The sequence below is a fragment of the Lissotriton helveticus genome, chromosome 12, assembly GCF_964261635.1.
Source record: "Lissotriton helveticus chromosome 12, aLisHel1.1, whole genome shotgun sequence".
Taxonomy (NCBI): Eukaryota; Metazoa; Chordata; class Amphibia; order Caudata; family Salamandridae; genus Lissotriton; species Lissotriton helveticus.
The window spans coordinates 172,755,909-172,777,174 of record NC_136073.1 but is presented as its reverse complement, the minus strand read 5'-3'; the positions used below and the strand labels follow the sequence as shown (position 1 = coordinate 172,777,174).

Sequence of the window (21,266 nt, the reverse complement as noted above, 5' to 3'; positions counted from 1 at the left end):
TCCGGCTGGCCCAAATGTAGCGGACAGGCTGCTTTTCTCCCTCCCCAAGTTCTGTTCTTCCTTTGATCTTCTCCGCAGGTTACATGGTAGCCCTGTGGATAAGCGCATTTATTTTAAGACTCTCTGCACCGTACATAAGATTTTTTAGTCCCTGGCGGGCCGGATCCTGAGACCTCTTATCGGCTCACACGTTTGCTGTGCTACGTCAACCTCAACCTGGCCATTGTTGCCCAAGTCAGGAGAGTCAGAGCGGGTGGGGCGGAGGTGGGGTTTGGGGAGACCGATCATTCAGAGCCCAGGCCCATTCTCACTGGAACACACTTTCTCTCTCCATCAAAAACATCCCAAACCATCTATTTTTCAGAAAACCGCTCTAGACATGTTTTTTTTCCATCTAGCTCCTCTCCCCCAACCTTTGGGGTGTAGGCAGTTGTGTGTTGTATAGGCCTAGCGCTAGGAAGCTTCATTGTTGGGACAGTTATGCGCTCTACAAATCCTATAACATAACTAATAGCTGGAAGGTCCACAACTGAGTACCCTGTGCAGTCAGAAAAGGCTATCTCCAATTAAAGTTTTTCTTTGATATATCAAGTAGCCACGAACTAGGGGCGCCTCCTCTGCTAAGGTGGAGGAGCGTCACCCCACAGGAAAAATAAAATGATACTAATATTTTATTTTCTATTATTTCCTATATAAAATTGCAGGTGGTTCAGGGCTGCGCTTCCGCAGAACAGGGTGAGGAATGGTGGCACTCTCCTAAGTGCACATGATGGTTTGGCCGAGCCTCTTGGGCCGGCCAAACAGTCATGCGCACTTGGCATGTTCTCCACCGAGCTGTGCTGTACGGCCTGGTGGAGAACATGCCCAGTCTCTATCTAAACGCCGAACCACGGCGGTCTGACCAATCACGACATTGCTGTAAGGCAGCGTTGTGATTGGTCACGGGAGCCTGGGTGCTTCCTGCTTCGACGAGGACAGAAGAAAGGTGCCCGCTGCGAAGGGAAGTAATTTTTTTTACCAAACCCCAAAAGGAATTACAGAGGCACATATGACACCCCAAATGCTCTCTTTTGTGGTAGTGTGGGCGAACAGTTAGGCATATCAGATGGAAGGGCTAAGCATTTATTGCGCACACAAAGGCATTAAGTGAGACACACTCAAAAGAAATTCAACGCCAATTTGTAAAAATAACATACTTTTATATGAATTTAGATATCAAGATCATCGGAATCAGGTTAGTATGTTTCAAGTTATGAATTTTTAGTTTTCAAAAGAGGACACAGTGCAATTTTTGGGTGCTGTGAAATTATCCTACGGGTGAAAATATTTACTGCATTTGGGCACTTAACAGTGACTTGCGGGACTGTTCTCCAGGACTTAAGGTGTGTATGGGGCTGTTCTCCAGGACTTAAGGTGTGTATGGGGCTATGTCCAAGCCCACACCAAAAGCTTACTTCAGGATGCTCTGGGGAGTACGGGTGCAGAGGTGTGTTACAGCATTGGGTGTCCTAATCACTTCAATGGAGAACGGAACGGTTGCACAAAGGCTGGGACAGGGGGACCAGTGCAGGGGAGCCCATGGGGGGAGGGGGGCCTCAAGGGGCTCAAGATCCTCGGGTATGTGGGGACACAGTTGGTCCACTTCTTCTCGGGCTGTGTGGCTTCGGTGCAGTGATGTCTTTTGGCATCACATTCAGGTGGGCTTAGCTCCTGTGGGTCTGGGGACCCTGTTGGCACTGTTACCTCCCTTGCACTCAGGCTGTGGAGCGTGGGTGCATTGGTACTTTGAGAAGTCAGTTGGTGGCGGTTCAGACTCACTTTTAGTCTTGTTTCTACAAACAAAGGGCAAACGTGAAAGCTGGCCCACTCTCGTTGTGGGTCTAACTGTCCCTAAAGTCCCTCGACGTGCAGGTTGGTTATCCGCAGCGTCTGTTTCCAGTCTGGGCACAACAAGGCTTGGTTGTTGCAAGGTGTCCAGTACCCCAGATATTGGTGTTCTGCGGCTCCAGACGGACCCCGCGTTCCCTCAGTTGGAGTGAGGACGGATCTGACCTGTGGGAGCATGGCTACCTCTTCCTTGGCGGCTGCAGCATCAGTAGTTCCCGTAAACAGCAGGTCGCTGAACCGGGCATTGCCTCTTTTGTGCCTGCAGCTGCAAGGGAGTAGCTCCTCTACTCCCAGGGAGTTTCTCTGGCAATTATCGAAGCACTGGCAGCTCTTCGGGTTTCTTGGAGTCTGCACAGCAGCAGGACAAGTTGGTTGCTCCACAAAGGTCGTGTGCAGCAGGAAGGATGGCTTGTTTGGCACCAAGTCAGTCGCGCTCCTCGGTTCCCGGGTCAGCAGTCTTCTTTATCCACTCATTTTGTGTCCATCAAAAATTGAAGATTTGGTATCAGGGGGTCCTCTAAGTATGTATTTTAGGGCCATTAAGGGGAGTGAGGGGGTAGTAGCCAATGAGCTACTTTCCCCTGGAGTCACTACACCCCCTAGATGACCACTTCCTTTAGGGAGTGTGCATCACTCTGTCCCGGAATTCCTAATTCCACCACACACAAGATGGTTGAGTTTCACATTTGTGAATGAATGACTACGCACTTATATAGCGCATGGCTACCCGTAGGCATCCCAGCGCTTTGTGTTTACTTCAGGCTGTTCAGCTAGAGGTGTGTTCAGCCTGGCAGTGAAACAAGCCTTCTGCATAGCTAATTTTCCCACCTGTCCCAGTGCCAAATGGCCCAAAGGAGGGGGTGACATCTCCCCTGTCTGGGGAAGCCTTGGGTCGCATATCAAAGGTGACAGAGGCCTTTGAAGCCTCCTACCTTGATATGCGGATTTACCAGCCTTCCTGGGGAGGAGGTGATTGTTTCTGTCGTCTGAGAGCAGAGCTCTCACCTCCTAGGGGGTCAGAAGTTAGTCTGTGGTGGCAGACTGGACTGGATCAGTCATCCAGCACAACAGTAGGCTAGGAGGGCTCAGGGTGTACCTCTACGTTATCCTCAGGGAGCATGTCTTAATAAATCCATCAATTGAATCATGTGAGTTTATTAATATGAGGGGTTTGATATCAAACACCATAGGTTTCACTGAAGCCATTGTGAAGCTGGGTAACTTGTTTTGACCAGTGCCCAGTACATACCTTAATATGGCTTCCCTGCTCACTTGCAATACCTAGTAATAGAACCAGACATCATAGGGACATATCTGCTCATGCAGATATGTCCTTACATAACATAATGCACCCTGCCTCATGGCTCAAAGGCATACTTTAGGGATGATTTACATATTTTAGATGCAGTGACTTTGGCACGGCACAGAGAAGTGTGTAGTGTCATGTTTTCATTCATGCTTTGCACCAGGTCACAAAGCTGGCACTGGTAGTCTGAATATAATTTGTGTGCGGTCCCTTACGGTGGCATAAAATAAGCTGCATCCCTTTGGGGCCCTCTCCAGCACTCATGCTCTAGTTACCCGGGGAACCATTTATTAGGGACTTATAAGGGTGCTAAAATCCTTTGCCAATTGTAGAACAATTAGTCAACAACTTGTTTTGGGGAAGGAGCACTGGCATTGAGGTCCGGTTAGCAGGCCTCAAGTGCACTATCAAAGTCGAAAACCATCATCCAGTAGCTTAAAGGGGGGGAAAGGGAGACAAATGGGGGGGGATAACTGCAACAAAAGCTGCGTTTCCTACAACTGGCTTCAGAGTCATTACTCTTCCTAGACTCCAGCGAAGAGAAGGAAGGAAGGGTTCTAGAACTTCTTTGGCAGCACAAAACTCCTCACATTATACAGAATATCATGAAGTGCTTTCTTCTGAAAAGCATGTGCAAAACAGTTGCACGTCAGTATCTTCAAAGTAAAGTAGAATTTCACCAAGCTTTCCTTTCTGTTGTTTCTTTAGTGTTGAAAGGCTATAGTTCATGATGCCTTAATAACAGGCATGTTTCAGCAACACATTTCTGGGTAAAAAGTCCTAACTTTTTGGGGGAAAGTTTTGGGGACACTAGTAATAGGTCCACCTGCTTCTGAGATTTTTCCAAAGACTGCGCACAACTACTTGAGTGACACTGTTTTGCAAACTGATTAAAATAACCATTTGAAGTCCAGAAAGAAACGCGCTATGAATCAGTGATGTTTCCTGACACAGAGGCCAACTCAGACAGCGACAAGCTACCCCGTCTCTGTCCACAACCAACACTGTACTCCTTGGATCTAATATTAAGCCCTAACCCTAGTCCAACCTAACCTGCTTAAATGCGACCTACGTATCTGATGAAAACGAAGCAACACCACCACCATCATCAACATCATCATTACCATCATCGTCATTATCATCATCCTCCTACTCACCAACGGGGTCCACTCGGTCCAGGTGATCCACAAAGTCACGTTTTCCCAAATAAACGGTCAGCTGAAAAAGAGTACAAAAGAGATCATAGGCCAATGTTCAGGGAATGACAGAGCGATCACCAGAGAGCCCAAAAAAACACAGAAAAATGGAAAAATCTGAGCGTGGTGTTAAGGAACCAGAACTATGTTTTAGCAAAATGGACAAGACATGGAATGACAGAGGTGGACAAGACAGTGTGACTATGGGCCTCTCAAACGAGAACACTGCCCCAAGAGCAGCTTTACGCATCCACACAGAATAAAAGTGCCCATGCAGACAGAAGGTTATACAGAAAAACATAAATCCATCTCCAACATTCAGCATTCCAGAGGGTTTCATGTCAAAACACCCGCCCAGCCCAGAATTACCACATTTTCAAGCTGCTTGCGGAAGACCGCTATTCCCCGCGGAAACACACAGCTGATCCGGTCTAGGTCCAGAAGGTCCATCCTGAGCTAGCTGAATGTAGGCTTTTACCGCCACCTCCCACCCTGTACCGGACCTACAGCGCTCCGGGACAGGAAGCCTGGCAACTATCGGTCCTCTTTTCCAAGCGTGCTGCTCCTAGCCTGCAGAGGTGATGTTCGGAGTCTTCCTGCACCAAGCAAGCTGCAAGTGCAGGTTCCCTTATGTTGGAAGCATTTAGTCGAACGACCTACTCCTACTCCTACCGTGCTGCGGGGCTCCCTCTCTTCAATGCATGCAGCTGGGAGGCCATTTTGCTTTGTGCTCTAGTGTCCCTCGTTCTGCTTGCAGGCAGTACTTTTATTCTCTTTGCAAGATCTCTGTGCTATTCTACTCAGGGCTGGGAGAGCTGTTCCCTAGGTGCTCTCTGCTTCACCAAGCTGTAAGACCATCGCCCGATGTGTCTCCCTCGCTCTCCCTTGCTGCCTCTGGCTGTAAAACCTGCGTCTTTTAGGTTCCAGGGTCTTTGCCCCTCTGCCAGCGGGTGGAGGATGTGCTCCATCCGTGTTGTGGTCTCCTCGGTGACATGAAAGCAGCAATCGGTAACCAGATGCTCCCACGGTGCACAATGTGTATATACTTTCGAGAGCTTGTTTATCATTTCTCTCCACCCTCCTCCTGTCTCAGCTGGAGCCTATGCCTGCCTCCGCCCTGTGATGCACAGGGGATCGATCACCTGCCTGTGCCCCAAAGGGTTAGGGACCCAATGACAGCGAGGCAGAGATCCAAGAACAGCCCCAACATGGCAACAAGGAGGAAAAAAACATGTCGACGCAAAAAACAAAGTGTAACCTGCAAAGAAGCAAACTCATTCCAGAGCAGCATTCAGAGCCGAGCTAACAGAGGTACCAAGAAGCACAGCCAGCAAGAGGGACTGGAGCAGGGCAGAAAGACTGGGGAAGATTCGGGGAGCAGAAGGAGGGCACTCAAGTCCTATATATGACTGTTGGGAAACAAAAAATAGTAATGAAATGACTCACCTTGCAATTTGGACTCGACTTCTTGAAGACTCTGAAAAACACACAAATATAATAAGAAGTGAATCTACAGATAATCTCCATAAACCAAGGTCAATTATATCCCAAAAGCCGAATAGTGCTGCAATATATATATATATGTCTGTCCCCCCTTAGCCACCTCCTGGAGCTTCACAAAACCATAAACACACACACACAGTCATGTCACCCAAAGAGCCCCTGACATTCTTGAATACACACACCGTCCCTGTCCTCCGATACGAAAAGGCGTGACTTGAGAAGCCCCAAAAGAACATGTCGGGGGGGGGGGGGGGGGGGGGGGGGGAAATAGTCCGATTTAGAGAAGCCCTGTAACGTGCCATCATCATTTTTCTGGAACCAATGGAGTACCTGTCAGGTGTGCATATTATGGTCGACTTGGAATACCAGACCAAGCAACCGCTCTTTCCCTGCCTTTGCCTCTCCTGATCACCTCTAAGCAGATCCTTTGCCACGTCATATTCATAATGTCAACCACCTATCGCCCTGCTCTCTGGCACTGGGCTGCACTGCACTGCTTTATGTTACCACACAAGCGACCGTGCACTCGTTTATCATATACTGCTCCCTGCCTCAGTAAAGATGCCATCCTCATGAGGATGATGAAATGGACAGCGGTGTTGGGTACCTTTCAGAGGTTGGCAGCACCACGAGAGACCGCAGCTCGTGGCACGCACTCCACCTGTGCTATTATTAGCACACATGGGCCCGGAGGTGCCGCTAGACACACCACGGTTTCGGTTTAGCAAAATTCTGAACGCTGCGACAAGCACTGAACACACAATTCACCACTAATAATTTATGGGCTTCCAGAGTAGCGTGCAACACCCCAATAGGGGTAACGAGCGCTATATAAATACAAACCTTTTTCCTCCTCTATCCTTCTGCTACATTCTAATTCCAAATACCTGACTAACCTATCCACCACTTAAAATGTACTTGCATGTTTCACTATACTAATTCAACACTAATCCTCTATGGGTCCCGGAGTAGCGTGCTACTCGCCGAAAAAGTGCGTTGACGCCTCGTCAGGGGTAGTAAGCGCTATATAAATGCAATTACAATACAATACATTATTATAGAGCAGGTGTGCCGGCGGGGGAGCAGGTCCGCGGGTCTTCGGCGAGTCACGCAATGTCTCCCGCCGCTGCCGTACAAATGACATCTGTAACCACGGCCTTTCAGCAGGAGGAAGCCTTCAGTGCCACGTGCTTACAGGACTCCTCCTCTAGAGGGGATAACTAAACCAATACAAAGGGCTTGGACTATCACTTTTCAAGCAACTTCCTTTTGTAACATGTTTGATATGTTTTGCCTGGAGAAGCCAGACACCCACGAAAATCATAGACTACTACAGATCGACATACTGGGGAATCCAATGAGAAGGCGTGTGCAATGAATGCACAGTATGTCCTACCCATAATGCCCTAGGAGGTACAGCTTACTGCATAAAACACTTCTTCCATCTGAGAATGTAACTAAAAAGCTGTGAGGCAGAAATGGCAAGCCAACCTGCAGTCACACCCTCCTGTGCAAAGTGCTCCACAGTGCTTATGAAGCTCCCAAAGCAAATGGGGAAGGCAACGAAAATCAAAGGGACCCGTTTTTAATCACTACAAGAGACTAGTATGTAGCGTTTAGCATAAGGGAGCCCTACAGGAGACGTGCCAGCACCATACATTTTTGAGGCAGAGATATCTGGTCAGCAGATTATGGGAAACGGCTAATAGACTATCTTGAGGCAGACATGGCAACATATGAGCAAATACAAGAGATTGAATGTCCCCATTAACTTGCTTCGACGTGGTGGATGAGAAGGCTAAAATAGGCAACAACAAAAAGCTCAAATAAAGCCAATCTAGAGTCTCCCACCTAAAACAGGAGAATGAACATTTACGACTCCCTTTGTTCACAGGATACCATAATGTCAGACCTCACACCAATTTGTGTGGAAAGCAAAAGAATATGCTGCAGAAACAACAGCTTAATTTCCTGATTCCAGAAGATTCCCTAGATCTGTGGACTATTCCCAAGCTCATGGGAATTCTCACCATGCTTCACGACAACATGCTCTAGTGTATCCAGCTGGGCTATCTCAGCACAGGACCAAAGCAGTAAATGAAACTACTGTAGCGACTTCCCAGTTTGGTATGGTTACAGCTAGGGAAAGGAAACAAGTCAACACCAATGCACCTGCACACCAAGGATACCCATCATAGGTCTTGCTTCTCAACCAGGCCCCAAACCCCACAGTGAGACAACCACACATACCACCTGGAAAGAGTATTCCATCCAATCTCCTCTAGATCATTAACCTAACTTGGTATTCCACTTTTATGTAAGCCCACAAGCGATCGCTTTGTATCCCTGATGGGGCAAAAGTCCTCTGCGTGGCCTTAGTATGCTTGCCACGCTTGCCTCTGCACATTTTCCTGGGAAGGCCTGTGCATTTTCTCCAGTGACTTTGAGAACCATTCAAGTACTCTAAAAGTGATGCACGTTGTTCATTTGGAAACACAAAGTATACCTCTTTTTCAACTAAGCTATGCAGTAAGGGGCAGACTGACAGTGTGATGAGGTCCAAATACCTTTTTTATTGATCTTTTTCCCTGGTAGAGAAACGGGTCAATTGGCTCGCCCATCAAAGATCTATCTAGTTCCTGTTAACTGGATGCAGTTATGTAAGACAAGTAGCTTACATGCAAACTGGTGAGGTGTCCTTCTCATGATAGACACCTCACACATGCAGACTTCACATACAGCCGTTTCAATGTCCTTACTCGATGATTTGCATTCCGTTGGTTGGAAGGTATAAAACCCATTCCTTTTGCACAGCATGGATTACCTCTGCCATTGACTAAACTCAACCATTCCATACAACTAGATCAGTACTAGGGCTTTCCGGCCTAGCCTGGCAAACCAAACCCCTCAAATACCTAGGCATCCTCTTTGGCAGGGACCTGAAAGTGACCTTAGAACACAACGAGGAGGCCACCCTAAAGAAAGTGAAGGAGAGGCTTGACTCATGGTCACCCAAATTCATTAGCTGGTGGGGCAGAGTAGAAACCATCAAGATGATGGTAACACCAGTGATCAACTACACACTAAGTATGCTACCACTGACAGCCACAGAAGACTTCCACAAGAAACTCGACAAAATGACAAACTAGTTCTTATGGAAGGAAAAGAAACCAAGGATAAGGCTACAGAAATTGCGACTCAACAAAGACTTGGGAGGACTAAACATCATGGACTTCAAAACCTTTCAAACGGCTTGCCTAGCAAAACAAGGAATCTTCTGGATCACCCAAACACAGGACTACGAGCCAGTATGGCTAGAGCTAGAAAGGGACCTCCTAGGAGGACTGAACCCCGTAGCCTTGCTCACGGCGAACAGACACCCAGCTGCAGACAACCCCATCATCAAACACACTACAATAGCACTGCTAAGGGTAGACAAGCAGTTGGGACAAAGCATCAGAGGCACCAAATGGGAGTCAATCTGGCACAATACTAAGATTCAATACAAAGGGCGTACGCTCTGCGACACAGTCGGATTAACAAAGGAATCACAAACCCCATACAACTAGAAAAGAATAACACCCCACTCACGTTCCACATCCTCAAAAAAATCACTCGACCTGCCAGGGATAAAACTATACACGTTTCTTAGAATTAAAGCCGCCATACACAAGGCGAACCTAAACCAAACTACACCCACCATATTACAATACATGAGCCATCTCAACAGGATAGGGCACCAAACATCACACATATCGAAACTCTTCCGCCCCAACACGTCCAACCTAAACGCGAAAACAATGGACTTCTGGGAAAACACTGTCCAACAGACGCTTCAGCAAGGAGGAAAAAAAGACACTGTAGGGGTCGGCCACAAAAAACAAGATAACACCGCATCTGGCACAGACTAAATTCTGGCTTCTACACAGAACCTTCTGGACCCCAGCTAGACTAGCGGGCATGGGGATCAGGGAGGATGACACATGTTGGAACTGCCACAGGGAGAAAGGGGACCTACAACACCTCATCTTCGAATGCACTAAAGTGAAAACGTTCTGGAAGAAAGTGAGCGACCTCATAAACACGGTAGTAGGGAGGGATATAGGGCCAGGGTTCGTAGGACTAGTGACAGCATTCATGGCACCAGATCTAGGCAGCAAAGAAGACAGAGACCTGGCGGACCCTCCTACTCACCGCGGTAGTTAAAACCATCCTAGCCAACTGGAAAAACACAGCCAAGGCTACATTCAAAGGCTGGGTCAACTGGGTCACCTTCCTCAGAGGAGCCGATAACGTCACAGAAAAATTCTCGCCCAACCACATCGCCAAAACTGGGATGTGGGCAGCTTTAGATACACATGTGGAGACATACAAACCCCCATAGAAAATGGGCCAAACAGGTCAGCGTCAATAACCCCAACCACATAGAACAGCGGATAAGAGACTAGACTACCAAGATTCCCCAACCCTCCCCCCCTTTTTTCTCTCTTTCCTTGTCCTCTCTTTCAACCGCTTAGGGCTGTTACAGAGCATTCCAATAGGAGCCTATGAAGCTGACGCATGCCTAATGCAACCAAGCAGGCACCGAGAACCACAGCAACACAATACCTTCTGTACTGTAAATGTTTCCTTTATTTTTCTCAATAAAAACTTGTGAAATAAAAAAAAAAAACTCAACCATTCCCCAATTACTGCCTGGCCCGTACCTTCCTTTGCAACAGAAGGAGATGCCACACTCTATTTAAGACCAATTCATAGAACACTTTAATTAATCAAAACGGAGTAGACAGTAGACTCTACTCAAAAGCGTTTTTGAAGGCGGATTTTACATTTTTGGGCTACATTTTAATTTTATCCCACTCTTTATTCAATTCTTTGTTACCAGAGTGGTACCTAACCCCTTAGTGCGGGTGTCAGGGACAGGCTGATGCCTGCCCTACCTTCCCAGTCTGACCGATGCTGGGGTGGGTTTAAAAAGTAACCTCCAGTGCTTACACCGGAGGTTTAGTTTTGTTAAAACCCAAGTGTGGGGGTAAAGTGGAATCCGTTCCACTTCAGCCCCCACCAATCAGGATACCTATTTGTGATGTCAGGGGTCCGCAAGGTAGACCTGCGACAAACTCCCTACCGGAGCGCAGAAACAGCACGCGAGTCCACTGCTCCCACACCTGGTGAGGTTCTAAGGTTCGGGGCACAAGCTACCTCTCCACCTTTGAGGAAGATATTGGTGGTCTCCCTTTTCCAGCAATGTCTTTCTCAACCAAATTCCTGCTTGTGGATTTCATACAGATGGAACCAGCACACTCTGGTTGGCTGAAGGAATACTCCCAACCGGGCAGAACCTACCTCTCCCGTCAAGGGGAGGGGAGGGGGAGAGGGGGATATACTCTGTATAACCTGTGCTCACCCTTGGGTAGCTTGGCACAGAGCAGTCAGGCTTATCTCACAGGTAATGTGTAAAGCAAAGGCACAGCAGTCAATCACAATCAATACACAGAGCATCACAAAAGAGACTTCACACAGGATGTATGTAATTAATATTTGCATTCAACACACATATTCAATCATTATAGCATAAACATCAGGTAGTTTTGGGCATAAAACACATTTTGAAATATTACTAGCAGTACTAGGCCCACTCGTCTTATTATATCACATCACTAATCTACACACTGTGGTCCATTCCTAATCTAGCCCCCCCTCCCCACAGAGAGAGAGGACCCTTCTGCGGTGCGACACATCGCCCACCCCAGGCCCACCCTATCAAACCTGATAACACAGTTCCTCACAGTTATAGGGTACACCCAGGGTCACAACGATCTCAGACAAATGTACATACAAGAACACTTTTTAGGGGCACCGCGGGCCGGAGCAACGCGGGTAAATCCAATGTCATATGCATTGTGCTTTTGGCATGAAATCAACGTATAATGGAACGCCGCAGATGACTTCGATGACCGGGGATCGGAACGGGGGGAGGCGGACTCTCTGGGTTCTTCCGGTGAGGAACGAGATGATCCACTCCAGGGCCGTTCCTTGGATTCCGGTGTTGCTGAGGAGCTGTATTAGGGTGCGGTGGCATACGGTATCGAAGGCTGCTGAGAGGTCCAGGAGGATGAGGGCAGCTGTTTCCCGGTTGTCGAGCAGGGACCTGATGTCGTCGGTGGCTGCGATGAGGGCGGTCTCTGTGCTGTGGTTTGCTCGGAAACCGGACTGTGAGGGGGTTGAGCGATCCGTTTGTCTCGAGGAAGGCGGAGAGTTGTTTGTGGACGGTCTTCTCGATGACTTTGGCAGGAAAAGGGAGGAGCGAGATGGGGCGGAAGTTCTTGAGGTCCGTGGGGTCCACGGTGGGTTTCTTCAGGAGGGCGCTGAGCTCGGCATGTTTCCAGCTCTCCGGGAAGGTGGCAGATGCTAAGGAGCTGTTAATGATGTCCCGGAGTTGGGGTGCGTTGATGGAGTCGGCTTTGTTGAAGATGTGGTGTGGACGGGTCGGTAGGGGAGCTGGAGTGGATGGTGTTCATCGTGCAGGTGGTGTCTTCGGTGTTGACCTGGGTCCAGGTGCAGAGGGTGGTGGTGGTGGGGGGAGCTGGTTCGGTGGTTGGGTGCGTGGTCTGTGCGCCGAAGCTGTTGTGTATGTCGGCGATCTTGCGGTGAAAGAACGAGGCGAGAGAGAGTCGCAGAGGTCTTGCGAGGGTGTGATGTCTTTGTTGCAGGCGCTGGGGTTGGAGCGCTCTTTAACGATGCAGAAGAGTTCTTTGCTGTTGTGGGTGTTGTCCAGACGTTCTTTGAATGTTGTCCTTTTGGTGGTGCGGATCAGCTGGTGGTGTTTGCGGATGGCGTTCTTGAGGGCTGTCATGTTTTTAGTTGTCTGGTCGTGGCGCCAGGCTCTCTCGAGGGTGCGGCAGGTCTTCTTGTAGTTTTTGAGGTCGTTGGTGAACCACGAGGTTTTCTTGCTGCCGGGTCTGCTGGGTGGGTTCTTTAATGGGGCGAGTTCATCGGTGCAGTTGGTGAGCCACTGAGTGAGTTTGCGGGCTGCTTCGTTGGGTCCCTCGTGTTGGTGGGAGGGTGCTGGCTGAGGGAGGTGGTGAGTTGGTCGGTGGTGATCTTGGTCCAGCTTCTGCGGGGAACCTGTTGCAGGTGGTGGTGGGTCGTGGTTCTCCTGAAGTTGAAATGGACGCAGCTGTGATCTGTCCAGTGAAGTCCGGTGGAGTGGCTGAAGGAGAAGATGGGGTCTAGCGTGTGGCCGGCGTAGTGGGTGGGGGTGTCCACCAGTTGCTTGAGTCCGAGGTGGTCCAGCAGGTTGGTGGTGTTGCGGTCATTGTCGTTCTCCAGGTGGAAGTTGAGGTCCCCTAGGAGGATGTAGTCTGAGGAGGTGAGGGCGTGCTGGCTGACCAAGTCTGCGATGGCTTCGCTGAATTGTGTGCGTGGTCCCGGTGGTCTGTAGGAGAGTGCCTCTGAGCGTGGTCTTGGGGTCGGTGTGTATTTGGAAGTGAAGGTGCTCGGCAGCGGTGTGGGTGTCGGAGTTGGTCGTGATTCGGATGGTATTTTTGTGGACGATGTGGATGCCTCCGGTCTGGTTGATGCGGTCCTTCCGGGTGATCTTGTAGCTATCCGGGATGGCTATGGCGATGTCGGGGGCTGAGGAGGCGTTCATCCAGGTTTCCGTGAGGAAGGTGACGTCCAGTGCTGTTGTGTCGAGGAGGTTCCAGAGTTCAACGGCGTGTCTGTGGACAGAGCGGGTGTTGAGCAGGATGCACTTGAGGTGATTGTTGCTGGTGCCTGGCCTAGCGGGTGCGGTGCAGGTCCGGAGGCAGGTGAATTTGCAGGCTTGGCAGGTGAAGGGTCCGTGGGTGCCTTTAGGGTTGGATTGGTAGCAGGCGGGGTTTCGGCCGGCATGGAGGGTGGATGCGGCGTAAGTCCGTTGTGTGGGCTGGCGTCATCGGGGGCCAGGGGTCCTGGCGCTGGGTGCGGTCCAGGCGCGGACAGGCTTGCCTTTGGCGTGCCTACGGTGCGCAATTGGCGCGCTCGCTGCGCGTACGCGTGGACTCCGCCATAAATGGCGAAGTGAGAGGGAGGAAGTACAGAAAAGAAAGGGGTGGGGCCGTAGGGGAGCAGCGGCGGGGAGCGGGGTGGCAGAAAAAGTGGAAAAGTCAAAACAGGCACAAGACACAATAAACAAGCGAATAATCCTCAGCTACAGGAACAACGGTGAATCACGGGCAGAAACAGACACGGACTACCAGACCCAGAATCCTCAGCTGCGGGGCAGCGGCAAACTCGCGGCAGTAGCGGGGGACCTTGGGCACACTCACAGGGGTCCGCGCAGTATGTGGAGCGACCGGCCCTGGAGCCGGGTCAAGGGTCACAGCTCACCACTGCGTGGACTCCGCCATAAATGGCCAAGTGGGAGGGAGGAGCAGCTGGAAGGCGGGAGCGGGGCGGCGAATGGGGAGGGGGTACAGAAAAGAAAGGGGCAGGGCCGCAGGGGAGCAGCGGCGGGGAGCAGGGGGTGGAGAGCGGGAAAAACGGAGGCGAGGGGGCAGCAAAAAAACAACGATCAATAACAGTCACAGGCGGCAGAAAAAGTGGAAAAGTAAAAAACAGGCACAAGACACAATAAACAAGCGAATAATCTCACTACTTGCTGAAGGATGGCACCAGTAGTTATACTATCCTGTGTCTTTGAACTTGGGAATGATGTAGGGGTTTCCCCTTGTACCACAGATGTCTCTCTTAAATTGTAGGCCTGTCTGCCAGGGGACCTTGGAATACAGATCTTAATCTTTTGTGGGGCCATGATCTGGCCAAGGAGGCTAAGTGTCAAAACTCTCTTTAATCAATCCCATCCAGCCCTCAAATGGGAGAGTTCTTGTCGATCTTGTTATGCCCATGGTTTATGACTGTCGCTGGGGAATGCACAGACGAACTCCTCCGACCTCTGGTGTGCACCGGAGACCGGCATCGCGGCACACAAGACTTTTAGAGCATAGTAATGTCCATATTCTATGAGTGGGATTTCTAAGCGAGTTATTTCAAAACCCCCTTTACCACTGGAAAGGGTTTGGCATGACTAATCCATTGATAGGAAATATAATGAGGCTGCTCTAGGTAATGACACTATTGCAGTCCGAAGTAATGTTAAGCAGTACCCCATGTTAACCTATGGGAAGACCTAGCCTCATAGGTAGTGAAAACACATGCAGGTATTCCTCACTACCTGGGCGCATGTGCGCTAGTGTGCAACGCCAAACTGGACAAATGTTTACTAATACGAGTTTCAGTGCGCACGTACAGGCCTGCTAGGGCACCCTTGGATGCGAATAAACTCATGAGCAGCCTGCCATTGCAGGCCGCTGTATGTGCGCAATCACGATAGACGTCAGTGCGCACACACCTGTCTGCGATGGCAGACCGCCCCATGTTTCAGCATCACGTCTCAATATGGGTAGGACGGGCCCCACTGACCCCCCCACCCTCCCCCGCCCCAGGGAAAACATACAACGCATACTACTGTATCGAGGTTGGCCCTTCCAAAATGCAACCCAGCCCCTTGGGGGTCATTTTTTGACCATGGAGATGTTACTTTTCTCCTCGGGCATCGTCTCCAGGAGAAAACAAACCTCTCCGTTACCCCAAAAATATAAAAGTGACCTTATGCAATGTAACTGGTACTCATGTGAAAAACCTTCTGAGGTCGAGTCTGCGCTTTTTAAAACCGCAAAAAAAACAAAATGTGCAAAAGAGTATGAGAGTCAGCTCTTCTGACACCCCTGGGCACATTTGTTTTGGCCATAGAGATTTTTTTTTTTTTTTTTTTTTTTAAACAAAGCAACACAAAAACTAACAAAGCGATTGCGCATTTCTTGTGTACGTTTGCTTCAGGGACGCACAACATGGGTGTTGTATGGACATTCTCGTGGTTTCACCCTTTATTTTTGATGCACATCCATATCAATAAAGATTTTTAGACATGGACTTACCCCAATAGCTTTTCATTATTTCCTCTTGGCATGAGTGCTGCATCCTGCAGTGGAAGGAGTCCCTTTTTGCACTAAAACTATCCTGACCATAATGCAGACGCCCTCACGCTACTGCACTATTATACTTGTGTGTCTGCATTGGCGCAAGGCAGCACAAAGTGAGATGGAGAGAGCAGACCTGCACCATTTTTGGGAAGATATGCTGCAGTTCTGCCCTCTCCCGGTTACATGACGCTGTGTAGAAACCTTGCTTGCAGCATTGTGTGATTTTACCCATTAAGTATGCTGCAGTATTGCGTAAGTGGCAAGTTGAAGTAATACTTTAGGTTTTTTCAGTGCTTAATTTGAGAAGGGGGTTTGCGGTGCTCAACAGCGGCATTTAATCATGAACACCGGCGCTTTTCATGAGCACCAGTTAAGGACACATTAATTTACGGTTAGATCAAGTGATTTGCCCAGAATCACAGGATGTTTAGCCAATGCAGAGACTCCAACCTGGTTTCCCAGCTCCGAAGTCTGAAGCCTGGCCATTACGTCACATCCTCTTTCCACTTTCATGGTTAGAAGTTGGTTCTGTTTTAGGCGGCACCAACAGGAGAATTGGTGCAAGCTGCCTCCTGACGAGAGCCCCGGCACTAATTTATTTTTACAAATTAACCACTGTTTTTTTTTTACTTTTACTTAGAAGAAGGTCATCAGAGGAATTCTTCATATCACAGCATCAATACACTAAAAGCTTTTTTGATTTTCCACTGTTTTTCACATACCCACCCATTGTTTTATAACTTTAATTCTGCTCAGATCAAAAGCATTGCGGAAGGGGGGTTTGCAAAGATGTTTTAGACTATCCGAGATGGCGCTTCGGTGGACGACTGCTGCCTCAAGTTATTTGTGACCGGTCAGAGACAACATCTGACAGAGAAAAAAATAGAGCAGAATCTTAAAGTGATTCTTCAGTCAGCGGAGTTTCATCTGATGACTCGTCTTCTAGGGATTCTGAGGAACATGGTCATGGGAATCGTGATGTCCCTTTGCATGCACATTCTGCGCAGCTGAGAGACACCAACAGGGTAGACCAAAAGAGGGAGCACAGGCAGAGTGCTCTCTTGGTAGCCCCCCAATTTAATACTGTCCCATATTCCCCTGTTCACTACAAACGCCGGATGTAAAGTCAATACAGTAACTTTTGCCTATTGACTATGCTCATCTCTTGCTGGATGTTGAATTTCTTGAGGCAAATGTGCACCAAAGAAATTAGCATGCCAAACAGTTTGATGGAGGATAGAGGTACTCTTGGGCCCCATTCTAGGACATGCCAGGGGACTCCCACTTCACTTGGGGATTTAAAGAAATTTTTAGGCCTTAAGTTAAAAATTAGAAGATTGCTTTGCAGCGTGTCCAACTATTTCGTAATAAATGTAAATGTAAATGTACAGGAATTTATATAGCTCAAATCACTGAGCGGTTTCTAAGCGCTTGCTTAGGGAACCCGTCCTGGTATTCCCCTGTGAGATAACCCCGGCAGGGTATCCGCAAGGTGAAAGCCAGGCATTCCGCCGCGAGGGGCCGTTGTGGATATTAAGCAAGCTATTGCCCAGAGTCGCAGAGTGTGAACCCGTGAATCGAGTAGGCACCGGAGCGAGAATTGTCGAGTCCATGGACATTTTAGGACTCAAGACCCCGCCGAGCCGGGAATTGAACCCTGGTCCCGGGCTGACCTCTGCTTCCAGGTCTGCCTCCTCTAACCAGTGAGCCACACTTCTCCACGTCGGTTAGAACCTTTACATGGACAACTTCCACAAAGGAGTAGCTGTTCAGAGAGCTGCACCAAAGCAGACACTGTGGCAGGAGGCACAGTTCGATTTCGTAGCAAAGGATTCCTGCAGGAGTTGCTTGTAAGAAGCTAAAAAATCCCAGAGCACTGCGTGGCATTCCAACAAATAGCTCACAGTCAAATTCACTGGCAGCATATGTACATGCTCACTACAATCCATGATGGGATCAAGCTCGTGGGCAGTTGGCCAAAGTTCACAAGTCCACCTACATACTTGATTAAAACAAGTACATGGAAGGAGTGGATTAGAATGGCCTGGTACTTCAGGCAAATAATACGAGTCATAAAACTTGCACATGGTTTAAGAAGCAGTTTACTCACATGATCTAGTGGGAAACATACAACGTGTATGTTGTTTAGCATCAGACCAGCACAGGAATACTGAGGTATTTCCTTGAGTTTCAGTTGACTGTGATTGAACGTCTTTCTGCTGCAGAAGCAGTGGCCTCCACTTCATCTGGTGTGGAGGACGTGGCAAAGCTGCAGAATGGCCACTTTTTAGACCGCGTTACAGCACAAGCTGTGAAGACTCAACCACATCGTCTCTGCAGAGTCCATGCTAACCATGGAAAGAGGTAGGAGACTCGGTTGCCGTCCTAAGGAAACATCTCAGCCAGATTTATGCCCTCCAACTTGTTTCACGTTGTTCTATACAAAAGTGAAGTATTGACTGAGGGGGTGCTGCCTCAATGGCTTTCAATGGCTGTGCATGAATACAAAGAAAATGGAGCAACCCTGTGTGTTACTTGGTCAATTTCACTAGACCAATGAGTTGTGTGGGCAGTGTGTTGTGGGATTAGGTGCTATATGGCTACTGAGGTTACTATGCAGTATCTGTTTGGTAAACTAGTACAGGAAGAAACTAAAAAACTTAATATATAAAAAGAGTGCAATTTATTAGGTACCTCCCTTACCAGGGTTACATTCTAAATTATAAAAACATTTAAAAACCATAAAACCATTATTTATGTAATTTTCAAAATAACATCAAAGGCAAAAGAGTCACACAATGTACAAAATCATTAAAAAGTCAAAAAACAAAGGTCGACGCGGCGTTTCGGTGGTTACAGGGATAATTCCACCTTCTTCAGGACGTGTTTTGACTGAATTAATAACAAAGATCTTAAAATTGGAGACTTTGTAGTTGGCAAGATCACTCTTATACAGTAGTGAGTCAGATCAAATGGAGCGAAACCTTCTTGTTATGGTTGTATTGCTCATTATAACGTTACAGAGGAGCCACCGATATTTGCTAAGTGGTTTATTCACTTTTGAAGCTTTCTTTGATTCCTTTTTTAAAATTAGGATCACAGGAAAGAAACGACTTGTTCTTTTTTGCTTCCACTTCGGTACAGAACTCGAAGGGTGGCTTGATGGGCGATGTTTATTCTCCTCCTCCTCTGCATCCGGGTTTCCATCGATAATGATCATTATCGATGGAAACCCGGATGCAGAGGAGCAGGGAGGCCGAATAAGTCAGATAAGAATAAACATCGCCCATCAAGCCACCCTTCGAGTTCTGTACCGAAGTGGAAGCAAAAAAGAACAAGTCGTTTCTTTCCTGTGATCCTAATTTTAAAAAAGGAATCAAAGAAAGCTTCAAAAGTGAATAAACCACTTAGCAAATATCGGTGGCTCCTCTGTACCGTTATAATGAGCAATACAACCATAACAAGAAGGTTTCGCTCCATTTGATCTGACTCACTACTGTATAAGAGTGATCTTGCCAACTACAAAGTCTCAAATTTTAAGATCTTTGTTATTAATTCAGTCAAAACACGTCCTGAAGAAGGTGGAATTATCCCTGTAACCACCGAAACGCCGCGTCGACCTTTGTTTTTTGACTTTTTAATGATTTTGTACATTGTGTGACTCTTTTGCCTTTGATGTTATTTTGAAAATTACATAAATAATGGTTTTATGGTTTTTAAATGTTTTTATAATTTAGAATGTAACCCTGGTAAGGGAGGTACCTAATAAATTGCACTCTTTTTATATATTAAGTTTTTTAGTTTCTTCCTGTACTAGTTTACCAAACAGATACTGCATAGTAACCTCAGTAGCCATATAGCACCTAATCCCACAACACACTGCCCACACAACTCATTGGTCTAGTGAAATTGACCAAGTAACACACAGGGTTGCTCCATTTTCTTTGTATCTGCTCCCCTCCCTGTGACTGAATCAGGGGAACCTTCCAACCTACTTTTCTGTGTGCATGAATACATACCTTCCATCGGCCACTACCTTCTTAATCATAGCAGCCTTTGAAATGGTTTCCTCTAGTGGAGAGAATTTGGCACTTGCCTGACACTTTTACCCACTGTCAAAATGTGGCAGATGTTTTGCTCACCTTATGCTTAGTGCAATACAGTTACAGCACTGCACATGACGGTGGATATAACATGGGCTACGTTGTCTCAGAGTACACGGAGTGGCAAAACCTTGAGACTTTAGTAGTTTTTGAAGTGCTCTTTAGGGAACTTAGGACAGACTTCACCAGCATGTTTACCTTAGTTTTAAAGGTAGATATGCTCACTCACTTTGAGGAATCTAGGCCCCAAGGAACCTTTGGAGACCCCCAAACTCGCATCCAGAACCTGGAAGGAGATGGATTTAGCACAGCGAATGAGCTAAAAGCATATGAAAGGTACATCTTCCTGAACCTCATGTGGCTCTCATGGAAACAGTTAGCAAAGGTTAACTTCGCACATGTACAGTTTTGCTCAGAATGTCGGGGGAGGCAGATTCTTGACAGTTAATTAGAACTTAGATCATGTTTATTTTCTTTCCAATTTTGATGTTCAGAAGCTTTGTTGGGGCACTAACTGAAACCATGCCTGGCCGTGTGGGTGTAAAGGTTTGCTTGTGTATGCAAGTTGGTAGATCACCGGGTGAGAGGTGGTTTAACTGGTTATTCCATCCTGTCGTGCATGAATGTAATGGACCCTTAAGTGGCAGAAGTATGTTGATGTGAGTGTACTGCTGTGTTAGATTGGGCCAGTGGCTGGCAGTATGAAATTTTGTGTCCGTGAATGTACTGTAAAAGTATTTGGTGCCATGACACAGCTTTACGGCTGTCCCTCTGCAGTATTGGGTTCAATATTCTGTTATTAGTATCTGCTCTTTGAAGCTAGCACTTCTGGGGGTACAAAAACCAACCTACGTAAGTGGTGGTTTAACTTCAAATGGAATAGTAATAACCCCTCACATTCAATCAATCACTCATTCGTAAAGCGCACTACATACCCGCGAGGGTCTCAAGGCGCGGGGGGGGAAGGCGCTACTGATCGAACAGCCAGGTCTTGAGTATCCTCCTGAAGGTCAGCAGGTCTTGGGTCTGTCTTAGGGTCAGTGGGAGGGTGTTCCATGTCTTGGCGGCGAGGTGGGAGAAGGATCCCCCACCAGTGGTTGTTCTTCGGATGCGTGGGACGGTGGCGAGTAAGAGGTCGGCGGAGCGTAGCTGGCGGTTGGGGATGTAGAAGGAAAGCAATCTGTTAAGGTAGGCTGGGCCGGTCTTGTGGAGTGCCTTGTGTGCGTGGATGAGTGTGAGAAGTTGG

The 21,266-nt window shown here is 48.0% G+C and overlaps 1 protein-coding gene across 1 annotated transcript in view; it reads right to left on the bottom strand.

Moving 5' to 3' along the window:
- The window catches only part of ARRB2 (arrestin beta 2), a 255,504-nt gene that overhangs the window by 136,196 nt on the left and 98,042 nt on the right, over window positions 1–21,266 (bottom strand). The window contains exons 2-3 of the mRNA XM_078668394.1: window positions 5,836–5,866; window positions 4,351–4,411 (exon numbers count right to left, since the gene is read on the bottom strand). Of these exons, the coding sequence (XP_078524520.1) occupies window positions 4,351–4,411; window positions 5,836–5,866 (92 nt within the window). The remainder of the gene's footprint in view (window positions 1–4,350; window positions 4,412–5,835; window positions 5,867–21,266) is intronic.